The sequence below is a fragment of the Vigna unguiculata genome, chromosome 1, assembly GCF_037176805.1.
Source record: "Vigna unguiculata cultivar grain cowpea cultivar isolate G323 ecotype 2 chromosome 1, ASM3717680v1, whole genome shotgun sequence".
Taxonomy (NCBI): domain Eukaryota; kingdom Viridiplantae; phylum Streptophyta; class Magnoliopsida; order Fabales; family Fabaceae; genus Vigna; species Vigna unguiculata.
Genome location: NC_140792.1, coordinates 22,740,902 through 22,758,102, shown reverse-complemented (window position 1 = coordinate 22,758,102; position 17,201 = coordinate 22,740,902). Strand labels below are relative to the sequence as shown.

The 17,201-nt window shown below is 33.4% G+C and overlaps 2 protein-coding genes across 2 annotated transcripts; one reads left to right on the top strand and one right to left on the bottom strand.

The window, feature by feature from the left end:
* The first annotated feature begins 553 nt into the window (after positions 1–553).
* On the top strand, positions 554–4,584 carry LOC114180541 (chloride channel protein CLC-b-like). The gene is made up of 6 exons (XM_028066852.2): positions 554–850; positions 925–1,125; positions 1,213–1,390; positions 2,334–2,866; positions 2,994–4,155; positions 4,322–4,584. The coding sequence occupies exons 1-6, from the start codon at positions 654–656 to the stop codon at positions 4,427–4,429; spliced, it is 2,379 nt and encodes a 792-aa protein (XP_027922653.1). The 5' UTR covers positions 554–653; the 3' UTR covers positions 4,430–4,584.
* Positions 4,545–13,312, bottom strand: LOC114180547 (S-adenosyl-L-methionine-dependent methyltransferases superfamily protein). Its single transcript, XM_028066859.2, has 15 exons — positions 13,100–13,312; positions 12,902–13,016; positions 12,704–12,815; positions 10,829–10,873; positions 10,661–10,728; positions 10,505–10,559; positions 10,313–10,392; positions 10,135–10,218; positions 8,354–8,467; positions 7,317–7,435; positions 7,107–7,224; positions 6,719–6,852; positions 6,479–6,632; positions 6,310–6,389; positions 4,545–4,888 (listed from the first exon to the last, which is right to left on the bottom strand). Exons 1-15 carry the CDS (start codon positions 13,267–13,269, stop codon positions 4,795–4,797), a joined length of 1,542 nt encoding a protein of 513 aa, XP_027922660.1. The 5' UTR covers positions 13,270–13,312; the 3' UTR covers positions 4,545–4,794.
* Between the last annotated feature and the right edge of the window lie 3,889 nt (positions 13,313–17,201).

Below are 17,201 nucleotides of genomic sequence, written 5' to 3'. Positions count from 1 at the left end.
ATACACTTAGTTGAGGCTACGTATACATTATAACTTTCTTACCTAAAAGATTCAATTTTGGAGTAGTTACTCTCACTTTGAAAAGACATTTTCTTTTCCCTAAATTTTCTCTCATATAACATTTCTTCTAATGGTTTTTCTTTTCTTTTCTTTTTTTTTTTAGAAAAAGATTCTAAGATATATTATATGTACAACGTAACATAGTTCAGAGGATAAAAAATTGACATCATTTTTAACTTTTATACTATTAATGGATTTTTGCATATAGAGATTTATTAGAAAAATATTATATGTATATCACATTATTCAACATACAAGAGATTAGTGTCATTTTTAATTCAAAATTTTGAAATATTAAGTTTATAATTTTTTTTTTAGAAAATTGCTTTTTATCAAACTTTTAATAATATACACATGGCATCATCTCAATGAATGAAAAAAAAAATCGATATAACTTAAAAATTTGTTCTAAGGTAAAATGTTTGTAATTTCTATCCGATGTGGAATCCGGATTCAATTATTTTCAAGACTATTGGTATGACTTTTAAGAGTGATGATATCATAAAGGATGGAATGATGGGAGAGAGAAAAAATAATTAGCAGTGTGAAGTTGTTGTGTGATCCAAAAGAAACACATCTCTGTGTTTGTTCCAATGGGGGAGGATTGTAGGGAGTTTGGAGAAAGCACCAAAATGAAGGAGAAGATGGAAGAAGTTGAGAGAGAGGAAGAAATAGACCCAGAAAGCAATCCAGTGAATGAGCCACTTTTGAAGAGGAACCGAACACTGTCTTCCAACCCTCTTGCTCTGGTTGGAGAAAAAGTTTCGTACATAGAAAGCTTGGATTATGAGTAAGAAGGCATTAGCGTAGTGGATGCTTGATTTTTTGTGGTTGTTGTTAATGAGAAAAGAGTTTTGTTTGCAGAATAAATGAGAATGATCTATTCAAGCATGACTGGAGGAGCAGATCAAGAGTTCAAGTGTTGCAGTACATATTCTTGAAATGGTTATTAGCATTCCTTGTTGGACTTCTGACTGGTATCATAGCCACTCTCATCAATCTTGCTATTGAGAACATTGCTGGGTATAAGCTTCTGGCTGTTCTTAAATACATCCACAGAGAAAGGTGAATGAATGATTTCTAGTTTCTTAAAGTAGTGAGAATGTGTTGAGTTATTATTAGTGTGTGATCGAGTGAATGTGTATGGAACAGGTACTTGACAGGTTTCCTATATTTCACGGGCATTAATTTCATTTTGACATTTGTTGCTGCAATTCTCTGCGTGTGTTTTGCACCCACAGCAGCAGGACCTGGAATTCCTGAAATCAAAGCTTATCTTAATGGTGTAGATACTCCTAACATGTTTGGTGCTACAACATTGATTGTCAAGGTAACTTCATTGCATTCAACTCACAACAAACCAGTTTAAAGGTACAAAACTCGTTTATAACTTACAAGGCTGGGCATGACTTCAAAATTTTTAAATCTAATCTATATCTGATATCATGAATTCGACAACATTGATTTTATTTCAAATTTAGATCCATTTAATTGGACTAAATTGATTGGGTTTTTTAATCTCATTTAAATCAGTGTAAATTATATCCGTTTAACCCATTTAATTTAGATAAAATTGACATTTTGTTATATATGATAAATTTAAATTCAGTTTTATTTCCAATTAATTTTGAATTAATCTTGGCGCAATGCTTAAGGAAATACTTGTTTTATGATTATAATTGAAGTTTTTCTCCATTTTTGTTGTGTATAGCCTTTTCTTATTGCTTAATTATTTTGTCTATAGAACTTCCTTATATTTTGATTCTGCGGCGGAAAAATGAGCATGTATTTGTACTTTATTTGTCTGTCTATTTTTTATTTTTAATATAATTTATAAAAATTTTCTTATTCATCGTACAAAATAATCATAGATTTGATGAACAAGACCAATTTTTAATATAATAAGCTCCAATTGAGAATTTTAAATTTAAACGCGTAATTTAACAGAGTTCCAATTTGGATGTAAGATACTTTCTTATCATATAATGAAATTTATGTAGGATTTTTAAATTGTCTAAACCATAGACCAAATTTAATAAAAAAATTTAGAAAATTGATGCTGAAGTTGGAAACTTCAACGAGCCACCAATTAGAAATACATAAAAAAATTTAGATACCAATTCTCATCCAATGTTTCTAACATTCCAACTGGAATCCTTAATTACTATAACACAGAATGGAATGATTTAGTACTGGACTTGGCCATTTTTTATTTTCTGCACAACACAGTGACGCGTTACTAACATACATATACCATGCATTGGTTGTTGTAGATAATTGGAAGCATTGGAGCAGTGTCCGCAGGACTAGATTTGGGAAAAGAAGGACCGTTGGTACATATAGGAAGCTGCATTGCTTCCTTACTAGGCCAGGGAGGTCCCGACAATTACAGGATCAAATGGCGTTGGCTTCGATATTTTAACAATGATCGTGACCGTCGTGATCTTATCACCTGTGGTTCATCTTCGGGAGTTTGTGCAGCTTTCCGGGCTCCGGTGGGTGGAGTTCTCTTTGCTCTTGAAGAGGTGGCAACCTGGTGGAGAAGTGCTCTACTATGGAGAACTTTTTTTAGCACAGCTGTGGTGGTGGTGATTCTCAGGGCCTTCATTGAAATCTGCAATTCTGGAAAATGTGGTCTTTTTGGTGAAGGAGGTTTGATTATGTTTGATGTAAGCAATGTGACAGTGAGGTACCATGTTATGGATATTGTCATCGTTGTAGTCATCGGTATCATAGGCGGGGTATTGGGAAGCCTTTACAATCATGTTCTACACAAGATCCTCAGACTCTACAATCTCATCAATCAGTAAGCAATCATCCAACCCTCGTCTCAACATATTGCACATCCTTAACTTTTAAAAACACTTAATAAGAGTGAAAGGAAAAAAAAATATCATGATTACTAAGGTAATGCCTACCTTTAATTGTTGCAGGAAAGGAAAGATACATAAACTCCTCCTCAGTCTTGCAGTTGCACTCTTCACGTCCATGTGCCAATATGGTCTCCCATTCTTAGCAAAATGTACCCCATGTGATTCATCGATTCCAGAGTCGGCATGCCCCACCAATGGACGATCCGGAAATTTCAAACAATTCAACTGTCCACCTGGCTACTATAACGATCTGGCCACTCTGCTGCTTACCACTAATGATGATGCTGTTCGAAACATATTCTCAACCAACACCCCTCAAGAATATCAACCCATGTCCCTCCTAATTTTCTTTGTACTATATTGCATATTAGGACTAATTACTTTTGGAATTGCAGTGCCATCTGGGCTTTTCCTCCCAATTATTCTAATGGGCTCAGGTTATGGACGCCTTCTTGGCTTATATATGGGGCCTCATACAAACATTGACCAAGGGCTGTTTGCCGTACTTGGTGCAGCCTCCCTCATGGCTGGTTCCATGAGGATGACGGTATCCCTTTGTGTGATCTTTCTTGAACTCACCAATAATCTTCTCCTACTACCAATAACGATGATTGTTCTCCTAATAGCCAAAACTGTGGGAGACAGTTTCAACCCAAGTATCTACGAGATTATACTGCACTTGAAAGGCCTCCCTTTCATGGATGCAAATCCCGAGCCATGGATGAGAAATCTCACTGTGGGTGAGCTTGTTGATGTAAAACCATCTGTGGTTACCCTCCAAGGAATAGAAAAGGTATCTAAAATAGTAGATGTCTTGAAAAACAATGCGCATAATGGCTTCCCTGTTTTGGGTGATGGAGGAGTAGCAGTACCACCAGTAGTAGGACAAGCCAATGGAGCAACAGAGTTGCATGGACTAGTTTTAAGAGCACATCTCATCCAAGCACTAAAGAAGAAGTGGTTCTTTAAAGAAAGAAGGAGAACAATGGACTGGGAAGTGAGAGAGAAATTTACCTGGGTAGAGCTGGCTGAGAGAGAAGGAAGTATTGAAGGGGTGGCTGTGACCAGCGAGGAAATGGAGATGTTTGTAGATCTACATCCTCTAACCAATACAACTCCCTTTACCGTGCTAGAGAGCATGTCAGTAGCAAAAGCAATGATTCTCTTCAGACAAGTTGGAATTCGTCATCTGCTTGTAGTACCCAAGTATCAAGCATCCGGGGTGAGTTTTTCAAGCACATAATATTAACATAATTCAAAAACGAAATACATATGTTAATATTTCAGGGAGATAAACAAAATTCATTGTTCATTTTCAATTTTTTTTGAAAAATTCTTATAGTATTTAATTATGTTATGACTAAACAAATGATGTCACCTCGTCACAGGTATCCCCAGTAATTGGGATCTTGACCAGGCAAGATCTGCTGGCACACAACATTTTGACAGTCTTTCCTCACCTGGCAAAATCTAAGAGCAGAGGAAAAAGAAATTGAAGCTTTCCTAGTAATTGAGATTGAATGGTCAAGCAGCACCATTGGGGCAAGTTGGTTTAATAATTCCTCAAGTTATTCCTCAATTTTGTATTACTTATACCAAAAGCATGTTGAATAAGATACAAAAGCAATGTAAAACTATATTCAAATTTTAATATTCTTTCAACACAATTAATCAAACGATGAAACACAATTCCTTTTTCCCTCAATACAAACGACTTCCCCACTCCCCGCCCCGCAAATGGCAATGGTAAACTTTCTCCACTCTAAACTGCTAAAAAACTTGCCATTTCATTTCTTCAATGCAATATTACACACTAATTTGCTGTTGTACACGAAAATCTGTATATCGAACCCTGTCCAAATTAATGTTTCACAGCTCTTTGCAAGTGTTTTTTCTTTTTTTTTCCTGGTTTCTTTTTCTGAGGTCCCCTCTTGAACACTGCTAGAACTTCAATGCTGCAACAAAATGGGCAAATTACATGTTAATATTCTTTTACTTTCGGGAAAGGACCTAATTATTACTGTTAATTAGAAAACAGAACAACGAAAATAAAATAAGAGTCCACTATAGGAGCTGGGTTTTGCGTTTTGCTGGCCCAGTGTCACCCTTCCCAGGACATAGGAGGAGACTATAAAGAATTGGGTAGGGATGCTGAGTACTGTAAGAGCAACCCAAGTTGAAATATAAACGCAATTTTAAATTTTACTGGGTGTTAACCATTATTTCCATTTCCAGTTTAGTATTTTTGGTTTAGTTTATTTTAAAGAAATAATTGCTTATTTCTTTCAACTTCCTAAAGGATATTTTGAAAAATATGGTACTATTTTTCTTGAATTAAACTATACCAAACAAGCTATTAGTTACCATTTTTCGTAGACCTAATTTGAATATGATAGGCACAGAGACAGTAATAGGAAATGGAAGGTGTACGTTAGGAGAAAAGCTAATAATAATAAAAGGTAGTTAGAGGGCGGTGGCATCATTGGGACGAGACTTTCTGAGAAAGTCTATATATAGAGCAAAGGGTTGTTGTATGAGGGAGGCCTTTGCTTTTTAAATAAGTGACGTGGATTTGCCCTGTGAGAAAGAAATATTGTCCTTTGTAAACAAGCACATTGGTTAGTCTTTTTCGGACTCAACGTGAGAGTAATACACGAGGAATATTTAGGAAAACTGGTGTGTGATCTTTCTGGGTTTCCTTACCATGGAACCTAACAGAATACCTGAATATCAACCACCCACCCCAAGGGCACCCTACACTTACTGAAAAGTCAAGAGCTCCTATTAACCATTTGCCCACAAAATATAAAATAAAATGAAAAACAACATTCATGAGTTGTACAATAGTTTTTGACCTTGCACTCAAAAAATAGAAAGGATTATGACATTGATACCATATAGAATCTATTTGGATAAACTTCTTAATAAGCATTTTTAGGAAAAGAAAAGAAAAATCTCCATAATCTAAAAGTAGCTTATTCATACGTTAAACTAATTTTGGAGAAGCTAATATGAGAGAGCTACCAAATAAGCTTATGCATGAGCTAATTATAGCTTAAAGTTAAATTTATTTCATATTTTTCCTAATTTCTTCTCCTGGAAGCGTTTATGAAAAATTCTGTATGAGTATATGATCTTTATAGTAATCGATAGTTTACTGAATCGTTACAAATATAAGTACTTCAAGTGGATAAAAACTATACAAAAGGTTTGTGTTCAGGATGGTTAAAAAGTGGAATCGCAATTAGAATGTAATTCAGAAAATGAGAAAAAGGGCTAACTCTGTTCAGATGTTACGCAAGAATAAGAGAAGATATGATAATTAGTAAATACTAAAACTTATAAATAATTAAGAAATAAACAAAAACATAAATACCTCTGGGTACCAGGAAAGAAATTAAATCCATGAGCTTTTTCCAAATACCATGCCTTGCTAGACAACAATGACTTGCAGTCCTGTCAACAAATTTTAACGTTAGCATAAAGAAAACTAAGTTTGAGAAAAGTAAAAACACGTCCATAAAACATTAAGAGTGGTCATACACCTCTTTAAAACTTTCCCATCCACAACTTATATAAATAAGGGTTTGTGGAACTGATTGAGGGATGTTAGCCGGTAGTGGTTTGCTTCCAATCTGGACTGAAGCTTCTTTAGCACGTAAAACCCATGGTCTTTTCTCTTCCTGGGATGAGTTTGAGCTGCAGTTAACTTAAATTAGATCAGAAATTTGCCTGGGGAAATATTTTGGTACAGGCCAAACAAGATAGGTTCACAAAATTAAAACCTTTCAGAAGATGACAAGGCTTTCCGCTCGACTGATGATATGTTTTTCAACGCATCAATAAGAGAAGCATCTAATCCTTTTCTAGGAGGATCAATGACAACAACATCTGATCCCACAAGCCACAAAAAAGGCTCCTGTTACTTGCAAATTTTTCATACAATCAGTTCAAAATAACACATGACAAGGATACATCCCTTTCTAGAATAAAAAAAACGAGCAATGCTTTCTCTCAGACACATAGATTATCCTTCTCAAATAAAATCTTCACATATGTTCATAAATATACATGCATACCAAAATTTATGCCGTAGTAATCTTAAACAGAAACCAAAATATTTGGAAGTGAAACACAGAGTATGTGATGATGCTTCGGATATGCAATCCTAACCTTTGAAGCATCTGCATGATGCCAAGTAATACTGCTGTCAACAGTGGAAGGTAAACGTTCAATGGTCTTCTCAAAAGATGCCTTCGACTCTTTGTTTATCTCAATGCATTTTACAGATCTGTAAGATAACTAGCATATAACCTCCAAATCAATTATGTATACAAAGTTAGAAATCAGCATCTTAGATGTTTAGAATCATCGAGATCTTGCCTGCACTTTCTCGTGGCAGCTAATGACAACCCAATGACCCCAGCTCCAGCATATAAATCAGCAACAGCTGATTCATATGGAACATATTTCTGTAACTTCCGCAGCAAGGTATCAAAAGCCTGGAAGAATAAGGAAGCAAGACAAGAGGCATATTGAATCAATCCTTACAGGCTTAATGGTACAGCGACCCTCAATGATACAACAACACTGGACATATTCTATGTGGTAATAGCACATTCAGTAAGTTTTCTCTCACATTTTCTCACACGGTATTAGACTCACGTTTTCTCACTAAGTTTGACCAGGCTCTTGACATTGTCCGACTTTTCCTGTAACTGTTAGCTTTTCCAAAGACTGTTAGAACTCAGGGGATTCTTTCAGCAACTTTGCTGAAAAGTTTCCAGTAACTGGCTTATCTGACAACTTTTGATTTTGTTGAGGGGTTTTATGCTCCAAGTTTTTTAATTTTGTGATTTTCCTTTTAGTTACTACTTACGAAGTACAATCACTAGAAACACAACCTGTTGTATCCAACACACTCAAGAAAGTCATAATACAAACATCGACAAACTGAGATGAGACAATGGGACCTAACGCTCTTGAAAAGAAAATTAGTTGACACCAGTAACTAAACATGTTTCTAACTATCCTAAAAGAATTTTTCTAAACACATATTACGCATCAAAAGGTTATTGCACACCTAATGGATATTGGGGAGGATAAATGCAGTCTACCCTACACTTAATGTTGCTTCCAAGATTTGAACCTCTGATCTCCAGCTCACAAGGCAACAATACTTACTGTTTCACCATGGCTTGCCCTCTAACACAACCAAGCATAATATAGTGTTTAGACATATTTCCATATACATCTTGATACACCAGTACAATAAATATGCATGTATATATTAAGATTCATTTACTTTCACAATAAATGTATTTTGTATCCAGTGTCTAAGCTTCAATAGTTACTAGTTCGAAAAGATGTATCTGATTTGCATATAAATTATGAAGATCCACTAAATTAAAAATCTTTACCCGTGTGTTTGCCTGGCCAAAACTAGAAGGTGCCAAGGATACATCGATTCCACCAACATGTTCCCAAAAATCTCTTTCTCCAAGAAGATGTCTCCATCTATTCCCAAAAATTATCTGAGCCATCAAGTAAGCAATTCAGAGGTTTGAATTTATTTTAGAAAAACTATGCCCAGTGCTATTTATGATAAAGTAATCATCATAAGTTGTCAAGAAAAGTTGACATGATTGGCATACAAGGAACACTGGATAAATTTAGTTATTTTATTTAAGAACTGAAATGGAAAATAAAGTTTCTGATCATCTAAAGATCTCCCCTTGAATACAGATTATGTTTGATAAAATTAGCTGAAATAACTGAACGCTAAAATGTTGCTAAAAGCAGAAATGCAAGGCTAAAACTGTATGAAGTTTGTCAAGATATGGAATTTAAAGGCACTCGTATTTATAAAGAAGATAATTATTGTGTAGATAAACTGACTCTCTTAGGTTTATAAAATAGAATAGTGTGTAAATGGTATTCTTGTATGTCATCCAGAAATTTTCTTGATTTTTTTCATAATGGGTATCAATTACTTCCATTCAGACTTGTTTAGTTTTTGTTTGGAGATTCTCCTTGTAATTTGTTATATGGGTTTGGTTTGGTCGCTCATATATTTTTTGTTTTTGTTTTCTTTTAATAAATTTATCCATACAAAGACATCATGCCTAGCCTGAATTTATAAAAAATAAAAAAGTATTTGATAAAACTAGTTGACGAATTGCTTGAAAGTTGTAAAATCACAAATAAGAACATGATTGGTTATTAAATATCAAATCTTAATATTAGGTAATTACATATTTTGAATAAAAAAATTTCTAAATCTATTTTAAATTTTTTATAATCTAAAATTTTTTATATTAACACATTTCAAGGAATAAGTGTAAAAAATATTCTTCATTATAAATTAAAATAGTTATCATTTCCCAATAAATAAAAAAATATTTTATTAATAATGAATAATTAAAACAATAACAAACAAGTGTAACATTAAATCAATAATCCAAAAAAGTGAAGCGGTAAAGAATAATCCAAAAATTGTCGTAATCAACAGAGTTTGGACATTGAGGTTTTCTATTTCTATTTGAAGGGGCTAGACCGTAAAATATAAGTTTCATCTGGGTAGACTATTTTAAAACAGTAATATGAGTAGCTTATTGAAATAGCTAAAAGCTATCAAAAATGCTGTCTTGTACACAGATGAAATAATTTTATCAAAATTTCATCTATAATACAGATGAAATGCTTTAGCAAACACAAACTTTCAGAATTTCATCATCCAATGTAAGCAAATTAAAAATTATTCCAGAGATAGACTGTTTATATGATATCATTTTGCTAAGGCAACCTAAATTGCAAAGTCAACATATACAACCACTGAAGTAATATTTAAGACTCTGCTTGCATGTTGTAATAGTCCCGTGCCCTACCCTCACTCTCTCTACAATTTCTCCGCATGTGATATTTTTGCCCACCATGAAATGTTAAGGGAAATTTTTTAAAGCAGCACTTTGTTCCCCAAAATACAAAATATAACCATTAAGAATCAACATTATCTGTGATTTATATTTTCAGCATTAAATGATTAGTGTTATAAAGCAGTTCATGAACCATATATAGACCCTCCTTTCTTCCCTACTGCAACTACAACATCTACCTTCCCAGTACCACAAACAACATACCAGATTCCACTTTAATAACATATAAACCATTTAATTGTCTTATAAGAATAATTTAAACTCACATTGTTAGTAGAAGTCTGAAAGTTGGCCCACACAGAGTGAATTAAATGAACCTTGCTCCGTGGCCCACCACTTTTCCATAGAAACTGTATCAATCATATGGACCATCACTTTCTATTATTAAAAGGGAAGAGGCAGGGGAACTTATAAAAGCAAAAAGAAAGGAACCAACAAGCTCACATTTGCCAATGCATTCAGTTTGCCAGAACCAGGTGAATTTTCATTTCTAGAATTCCAAACCAATGTAATCTGAACCTTTCCTGAAATCATATAAAATAAATGAAGCCATTTTTATTCAACGCCATTAACAGTAAGAAAATATCTATTCGTTTTTCTGGCATAATTAATGAGTTATAGAAACTAAGAAGTAACCCTTCATATATCTTTCAGCCGCAGGGAGAGATGTATTATAAGTCGTCACCGCCATCTGCAAACACCCATTCACTACTACTGGTTAATTTTACGAATGCAGAAAACTACTACCATTGACTGAACTCATCAACTACCCTATTGTTATGAATAGTGCACCTGGACATATCGCAAATCACCAGTACCTTCATCTTCAATGAATGGCTCAACGCCTAATTCAGTAATACCTAGATGATATTGAGGTAAAGCACATAAAACATAATTATATGAATAAATTGAAGAATAAAATAAAACAAATATAGTGATAATAACAAAACAGAGAAATACCCCGTCGAAGCAGCTCCACAGCAGCATTAATATTAGGATGATGAGCTGCACGCATAAGACATTATACACTAGCTTAATTGACATAATTCCACATCAACAACCGAGACAATTAAAAATAAACAGGGAAACAAACTACTTTTACACTCAAACACAACCAAAGAAAAAAAAATGTAGAAAGTGACCAAATTAGAACTAAAATAATTAATCTATCAACATTAGTTCCAATTTAGAGCTCATTTGATGGAAAAACTATAGGATAAAATAGAATTGAAGAGTAAGACAAGAACATAATTGTATAAGTTCAAGAAAAGAAGCATTAATCCTATATAGTGGTGTTGGTGGGGATGGTGGAGACAATAACGGTGTTGATGGTGATGATGGTAGTGGTAGAGGTGATAATGGAAGTGACAATGGTGACAATTACAACAATAACAGTAAAAGATAGCAACATTAATGGTCACTTCAATGAGAGTGGAGGTAATGACAATGGTAATAATTAGTTGTGAGAGTAATAAAAATAATGGTCACAGTGCTAGTAGTGATAACAATGGTAGAAGTAGTTGTAGTGACAACAATAGAAGTGGTGGTAGTGGTGGTGATAATGACGATGTATAGTTGCTGCAATAGAAACGTGATAAGTACACAATCACTTGGGAAACATCCTATGTTACTCGATGTCGGACTTGGACCCCATAATACCCAAGTTCCTACCATAACACTGCCCTCAACAACTTCCACTCAACAAGACTTTACTTGATGACACTTCACTCAACTCTCTCGTAGGTCAAAATCCTTCACAAGTCTTCTTAGATAGCCTTTTCAGGACATCAACCGCCAATTAATAAGTACCCAAGTACTTGGAGAACCCACCCTCAAAAGCTAGCTATTAAAGGGGAAGAACTAAAACACTAAATACTCCACCGAACATCCCATACTACTCGATGTAGGATTTGGGCACTCCACAATATCAAGTTCCTATCAGGATGACATGACGGTGAAGCTAGTGGAGTAGTGATAATTGCTAAAGTAACCACGGTGACAGTGATAGTAGTAATAGTGATGGTTGATACGACAAAGATGATGAAAATGGTGATGGTAAAAGTAATTTATATGTGGGTCGCTGCAACAACAATAATGGGTGTGGGTGACAGTGGTGACACAACAACAGAGGTGTAGATGGTAGTGGCAACAACTGAATGGTGGTGAAATGATAATCGTTGCAATAGAAGTACCGGTGGGTAGTGCGAGAGAAAGAGGGAGGTCAACTATACCATCATGCTGTCTACTAACTAAACTCTACCTAAGGATACATATAGTCTCTAAGTTAGGTGCTCCAAAATATAAGTAAATCTAAATTGATTCCACCCTTTTTAATGAAATCATTCTCCCAAATAATCATTATTTAATTCACTAACTTCAAACAACCCTTTTTAACTCACATAACATCAATAACATTAAAATAAAGAAAGAACATTCCCATTTGAAACAATTTCCCATTAAATTGAAGCTTCCATCAACTAGCATGAAGGATAATTTAGAAGTTGAAAGTTCAATTTTTAAATCAGACTGAGAAAATTAAGAGAAGCTAATTACAATTTTAACTAGTGTAAATTAGTTTGTTTGCTTTTTTTAACTTATATTTGAGTGTAAATTGAGTATAAACATGTACTTTTCTGTTATGGAATAGCATAGCAAGAAAGATAATTTAGAAAATGAAAGTTCATTTTTTCAATGAGGTTGAGAAAATTAAATGAAGTTAACTACATTTTAACTAGAGTAAAATACTTTCTCTCGTTTCTTATATGAGGCAGGACGCCATATGAACTATGTTTTTTTGCACTATGGAATAACTATTTAGATATACGAACTATGGACCTTTGCATTGCGGAATGTCAACTATGTTATGAGTACCCTCCTCATAGAGCCCAATCAGAGGCTCCGTTGAAGAGCCACGCACGGCCAATTTCGCACGGCACCTCCAACCCCACTACAACAAAAACAACACTAAATAAAAAATATTGTTTTAAAGAGAGAGAAACCCAAAAGACTTCACGAATTGCGAAGAAAACCAACCAGTTTACACGTGTCAAATGTGAAGTCGGAGACACCGTGTTTCCGAAAGAAATCGGTGGCGTCGTCCAATATAACCGGACGGTGGAGGTTGAACTCGTGGGTGCACCCCGAACACCTGAGAAAAACAATAATATGAATAAAGAATTTGCATTTTAAAATGGAAAATATGAAATGAGATTGAGTAACAGAGGAGCGTACGTTTGGAAGTGCGGGCAGTGAAGTGCGCACGTTAACGGCGGAGACGGTGGAATTGAAGAAGCTGGCGCTGGCGTTGGTGTCGTCGAAGGTGGAGGGAGGGCGGTGGAGGCAGTGGCGCGGCAGGTAAAGAGAGAGAACGACGGCGGTGCTGAAACGAGACTGAGGGTCATTTTCCGTTTTGGAGAACAACAGGGAACGGATAATAAAGTTATAAATTATCTTCAAATTTATAGTTCCGAAAATATCTTCATGGTTCAGGATTTAGGAAAATTTGTGAACATGTCAGTAGCGTGTGATGTATCACTTCGTAGTTTTTTTTGAATTTTGAATTTTATTTTTTTAAATTTTTTTTTGAATTTTTTTAAATTTTGTTTAAATGTTCACATATTAATCCAGTAGTGTGCTACGTGTCAAAATCAATATTGTATATTCAATTTGGTTTCTATATTTGTTATTTTTCTTTAATTAGGTCCAAATTTTTGTTAACATTAACTAATTTGGTCCCTATGGAAGATGTGACCAAATTTAATTTTTATATCAAAATTATAATGATGTGAATTTTAATATATTATATAAAAATATTTAATAAAAAATGTGAATTTTAATATAAAAATTAAATTTGGTTTTAATTTGGAGAGGGACCAAATTGTTTAATGTTAACAAAAATTGGGACCTAATTGAACAAAAATAACAAATATAGGGACCAAATTGAATTTAGAACATTGACTTTGACATGTGGCACGCTACTGGGTTGACACTTGGACATTTAAAAAAAATTTAAAAATTTTTAAAAAAAATTCAAAAAAATTCAAAAAAACAACGAAGTGACACATGGCACACACTCCTGGGTTGACACATGTACATTTTAAAAAAATTTTAAAAAAAATTAAAAAAAATATAAATATAAAAATTCAAAAAAACCACGAAGTGACACGTGGCAGTCATTGTTCATGGCCGTTAATGATTTAAACGGTGTTAGCAAAAAAGGACCTAATTGAACAAAATTGACGAAAATTGAGACCAAAAAAGTATTTTAACCAAAAATTTAAAATCCCTTACCACGTCAGTATTGTAAAAAACGAGTCAAAAAGTTTTGTCGAAATATCATTTTTGTAAATATAAATATAAGTATAAGACTGATAGGGATATTACCACCGTACTCATATTTAAAATTTAAATTGTCTACCCGAGTCTATTACATTGGTTTTATTTTTACCTTTTATAGTTTCATCTTTTATTTGGATTTTCGCATATCACCTTGTAATGGTGTCAAACATTGCAGGTGATGTGATAATTTTCTTTTTGAACTCAGAAGAGTTGTCCAGGAAAGTTCTACTCACTTACTATTGAAATACTATATTTTCTTTCAGGTTTTTGGGATAAAGTTTCTTTTTTTCTTGCATTATCTATGGGTCGTATTTATCAAATTCTAGGTTTCTAATTTATCGTTCTCATTTTGTTGTTAAGGTTGTCTTTTGCTTCATCAGGTAATTTCTTTGTTTCAATCTTCCTTTCAGCATTGTTTGGGTTTTCTGCTTGGTAAGGTGATTTTATTGTTTTCGTCTTCCTTTTGGCATTGTTTGGGTTTGATGGATGATTTGTTTTTTCTTAAAATTTCTCAAAGTCCAGTTTTATCTTTAATTTTTTTGCTTTTCCTATTAAGGTTCTTTTATTTCTTGTACAATTTTGTTTTTGTTTTCATTTGGTTGTGTATTTTTTTGTGTGGTTAGTGTGGTTTTTCGTTTTATCTTTTATCATCTTTCTTAAATTCTAGGTTTTTATTTTTTTCATTTGGCTTTTTCTCATAAGGTTTTATTTTACTTTAGTTGATTTCTTTGTTTTCATTTTGGCTCTTTCTCTGTTCGTATTATTATCTTTTCTTGTTTTACTTTTGCTCTTAAGGTTTTATTTTGGTTGATCATATATTTTATTTGTATTTATTTGGCTGTGCTACTTTTTTTGGTGTTGATGGTTGTTCTGGTTTTCTTAAAATGTTGTTGTGTTACCATATTTCCATGTTATCTTTGAAATGTGTGTGTTTCATTTTTATTTATTTGTATTTGTATTTTTCATTTTTGGTTGTTTGGTTTGTGACTTTTGCTATTTAAGTTTTGTATCCTCCATCATGTAATCATTTGTTTATTTTGTGCTTTAAGTTTTGTATCCTCCATCATGTAATCATTTGTTTATTTTGTGCTTGGCCATTGTTTTTGTTTGATTGTTTTTGTGTTTTAATGTTTTTATGGTATAGGTATATTAAAATGTTTTTCTGGTACCATATTTCCTTTTATATCTGAATGGCTTTATGTTTTGGTTTAATATTTATTTTTCTTTGTTATTGTACTCTATTAATGGATGGTGTTGTTTATAATTTTGTGATTTTCCTTAGGTTGTAATGGTAAAGAAATTGAATATGATTAAAGATATTGATGGTAATAGGGAGACCCTGAAACTTGGTGTTAGAGTAGTTGATCACTGGTATGTTCATAACCGTGATTTGAATGTGCACTTTGAGATGATTTTTATTGATCAAAAGGTAAATAATAATAATTTTTTTATCCTTTATTGTTTATCGAAGTTGTTTTTTTTATAATTTCTTGGGATATCCAATATCCTTTATTAGGGGGACAAGATACATTGCATAGTTAAAAAGGAAGAATTTCATATGTGGGATGACAAGTTGATCGAAAGGAAACATATATCATGCACAATTTCAAAATTTTGAAAAATGATGTTCAATTTAAAGTTTGTGAACATCCATTTAAATTACTGTTTATTGGAGCCACTTTTGTTCGTCCACAACCTATTGCAGATGTACCCAAGAAAGTTTATGAATTCCAAAGTATAAAGGAAATAGTAGTGTTAGGAAATAATGCACATTTCTTGTAATCAGATTTAAGGAAACAATATAAATGCGGAATAATCACACACAATATTGATAATGGAGTTAAGCCAATTATGTCTACATCTCCAGGTTGTTACAAATATTTTATTTTAAAGAAAAAATGACAAAACAAGTGTTTACAAACACTCAACTCACAACTCAATCAACCTAGAAAAATAAAATATTTTTCTTTTCTCTCTCTTATCTCTCTTTTCTTGTTATTGGAATTACTAAGTAAAATTCTATGTAGAGGTATTTATACATGCACATATCATTTCTTCTCCTTACAATTATTTTTTTATAATTAAATATTATATTAATTTATAGGTTTTCATCTTTCTAAGAAAAGAGAATGCACTCTTCACATATGGTTTGACCAATTCCAACAATCTCCCACTTGAAGACTAATTTTAATTTGTCTTCACACCTTGATCAATGTAGTAACCTTCTCTTAAATGTTATTCTAGGAGGCCAATTGAAGTTGAGCACCACTTCAATTTGTCAATGGTTACTACCTTTGTCAATATATTTGTTGGGTTCTTACTTCCTAGAATTTCTCTACCTCATCCTCAAGCAAAGATCTGATGAAGTTATAACGAAGACCAATGTGTTTTGTTCTAGAATGAAAACGAAGACCAATGTGTTTTGTTCTAGAATGAAATGTTGAATTCTTTGCCAAATGTATTGCACTCTGACTATCACTATATAAAACACTCTGTTGGATAAATCCCAACTCTGTTAACAAACCTTGAAGCAATATTAATTCTTTACTAGCTTTGGTTACTACTACATACTCAACCTCTATAGTGGATAAAGAAAAAATCTTTTGTATCTGTGACATCCAACTAACAACTGTAGTACCAACAGTAAAAATGTAACAAATGGTACTTCTTCGGTGATCCACTTCACCTCCAAAGTTTGCATCTACATAACCTTGTACTTTTAATTCTCCTTTGTTAAAGTACAAACACTTCTCTGGTGTACCTCGTAGATACCTTAAAATCCATTTAATTGCTTCCCAATGAGCCTTACTTGGATTTGACATAAACCTGTTAACAACTCTCACTACATGGCCAATGTCTAGCCTTGTACAAACCATCGCATAAATCAAACTTCCAATAGCTGAGACGTATGGAACCTCAACCATGAATTATTTTTCTTCATCTGTTTGAGGAGATTGCTCCTTGGATAAATGAAAATGTCTAGCCAAAGGTGTGC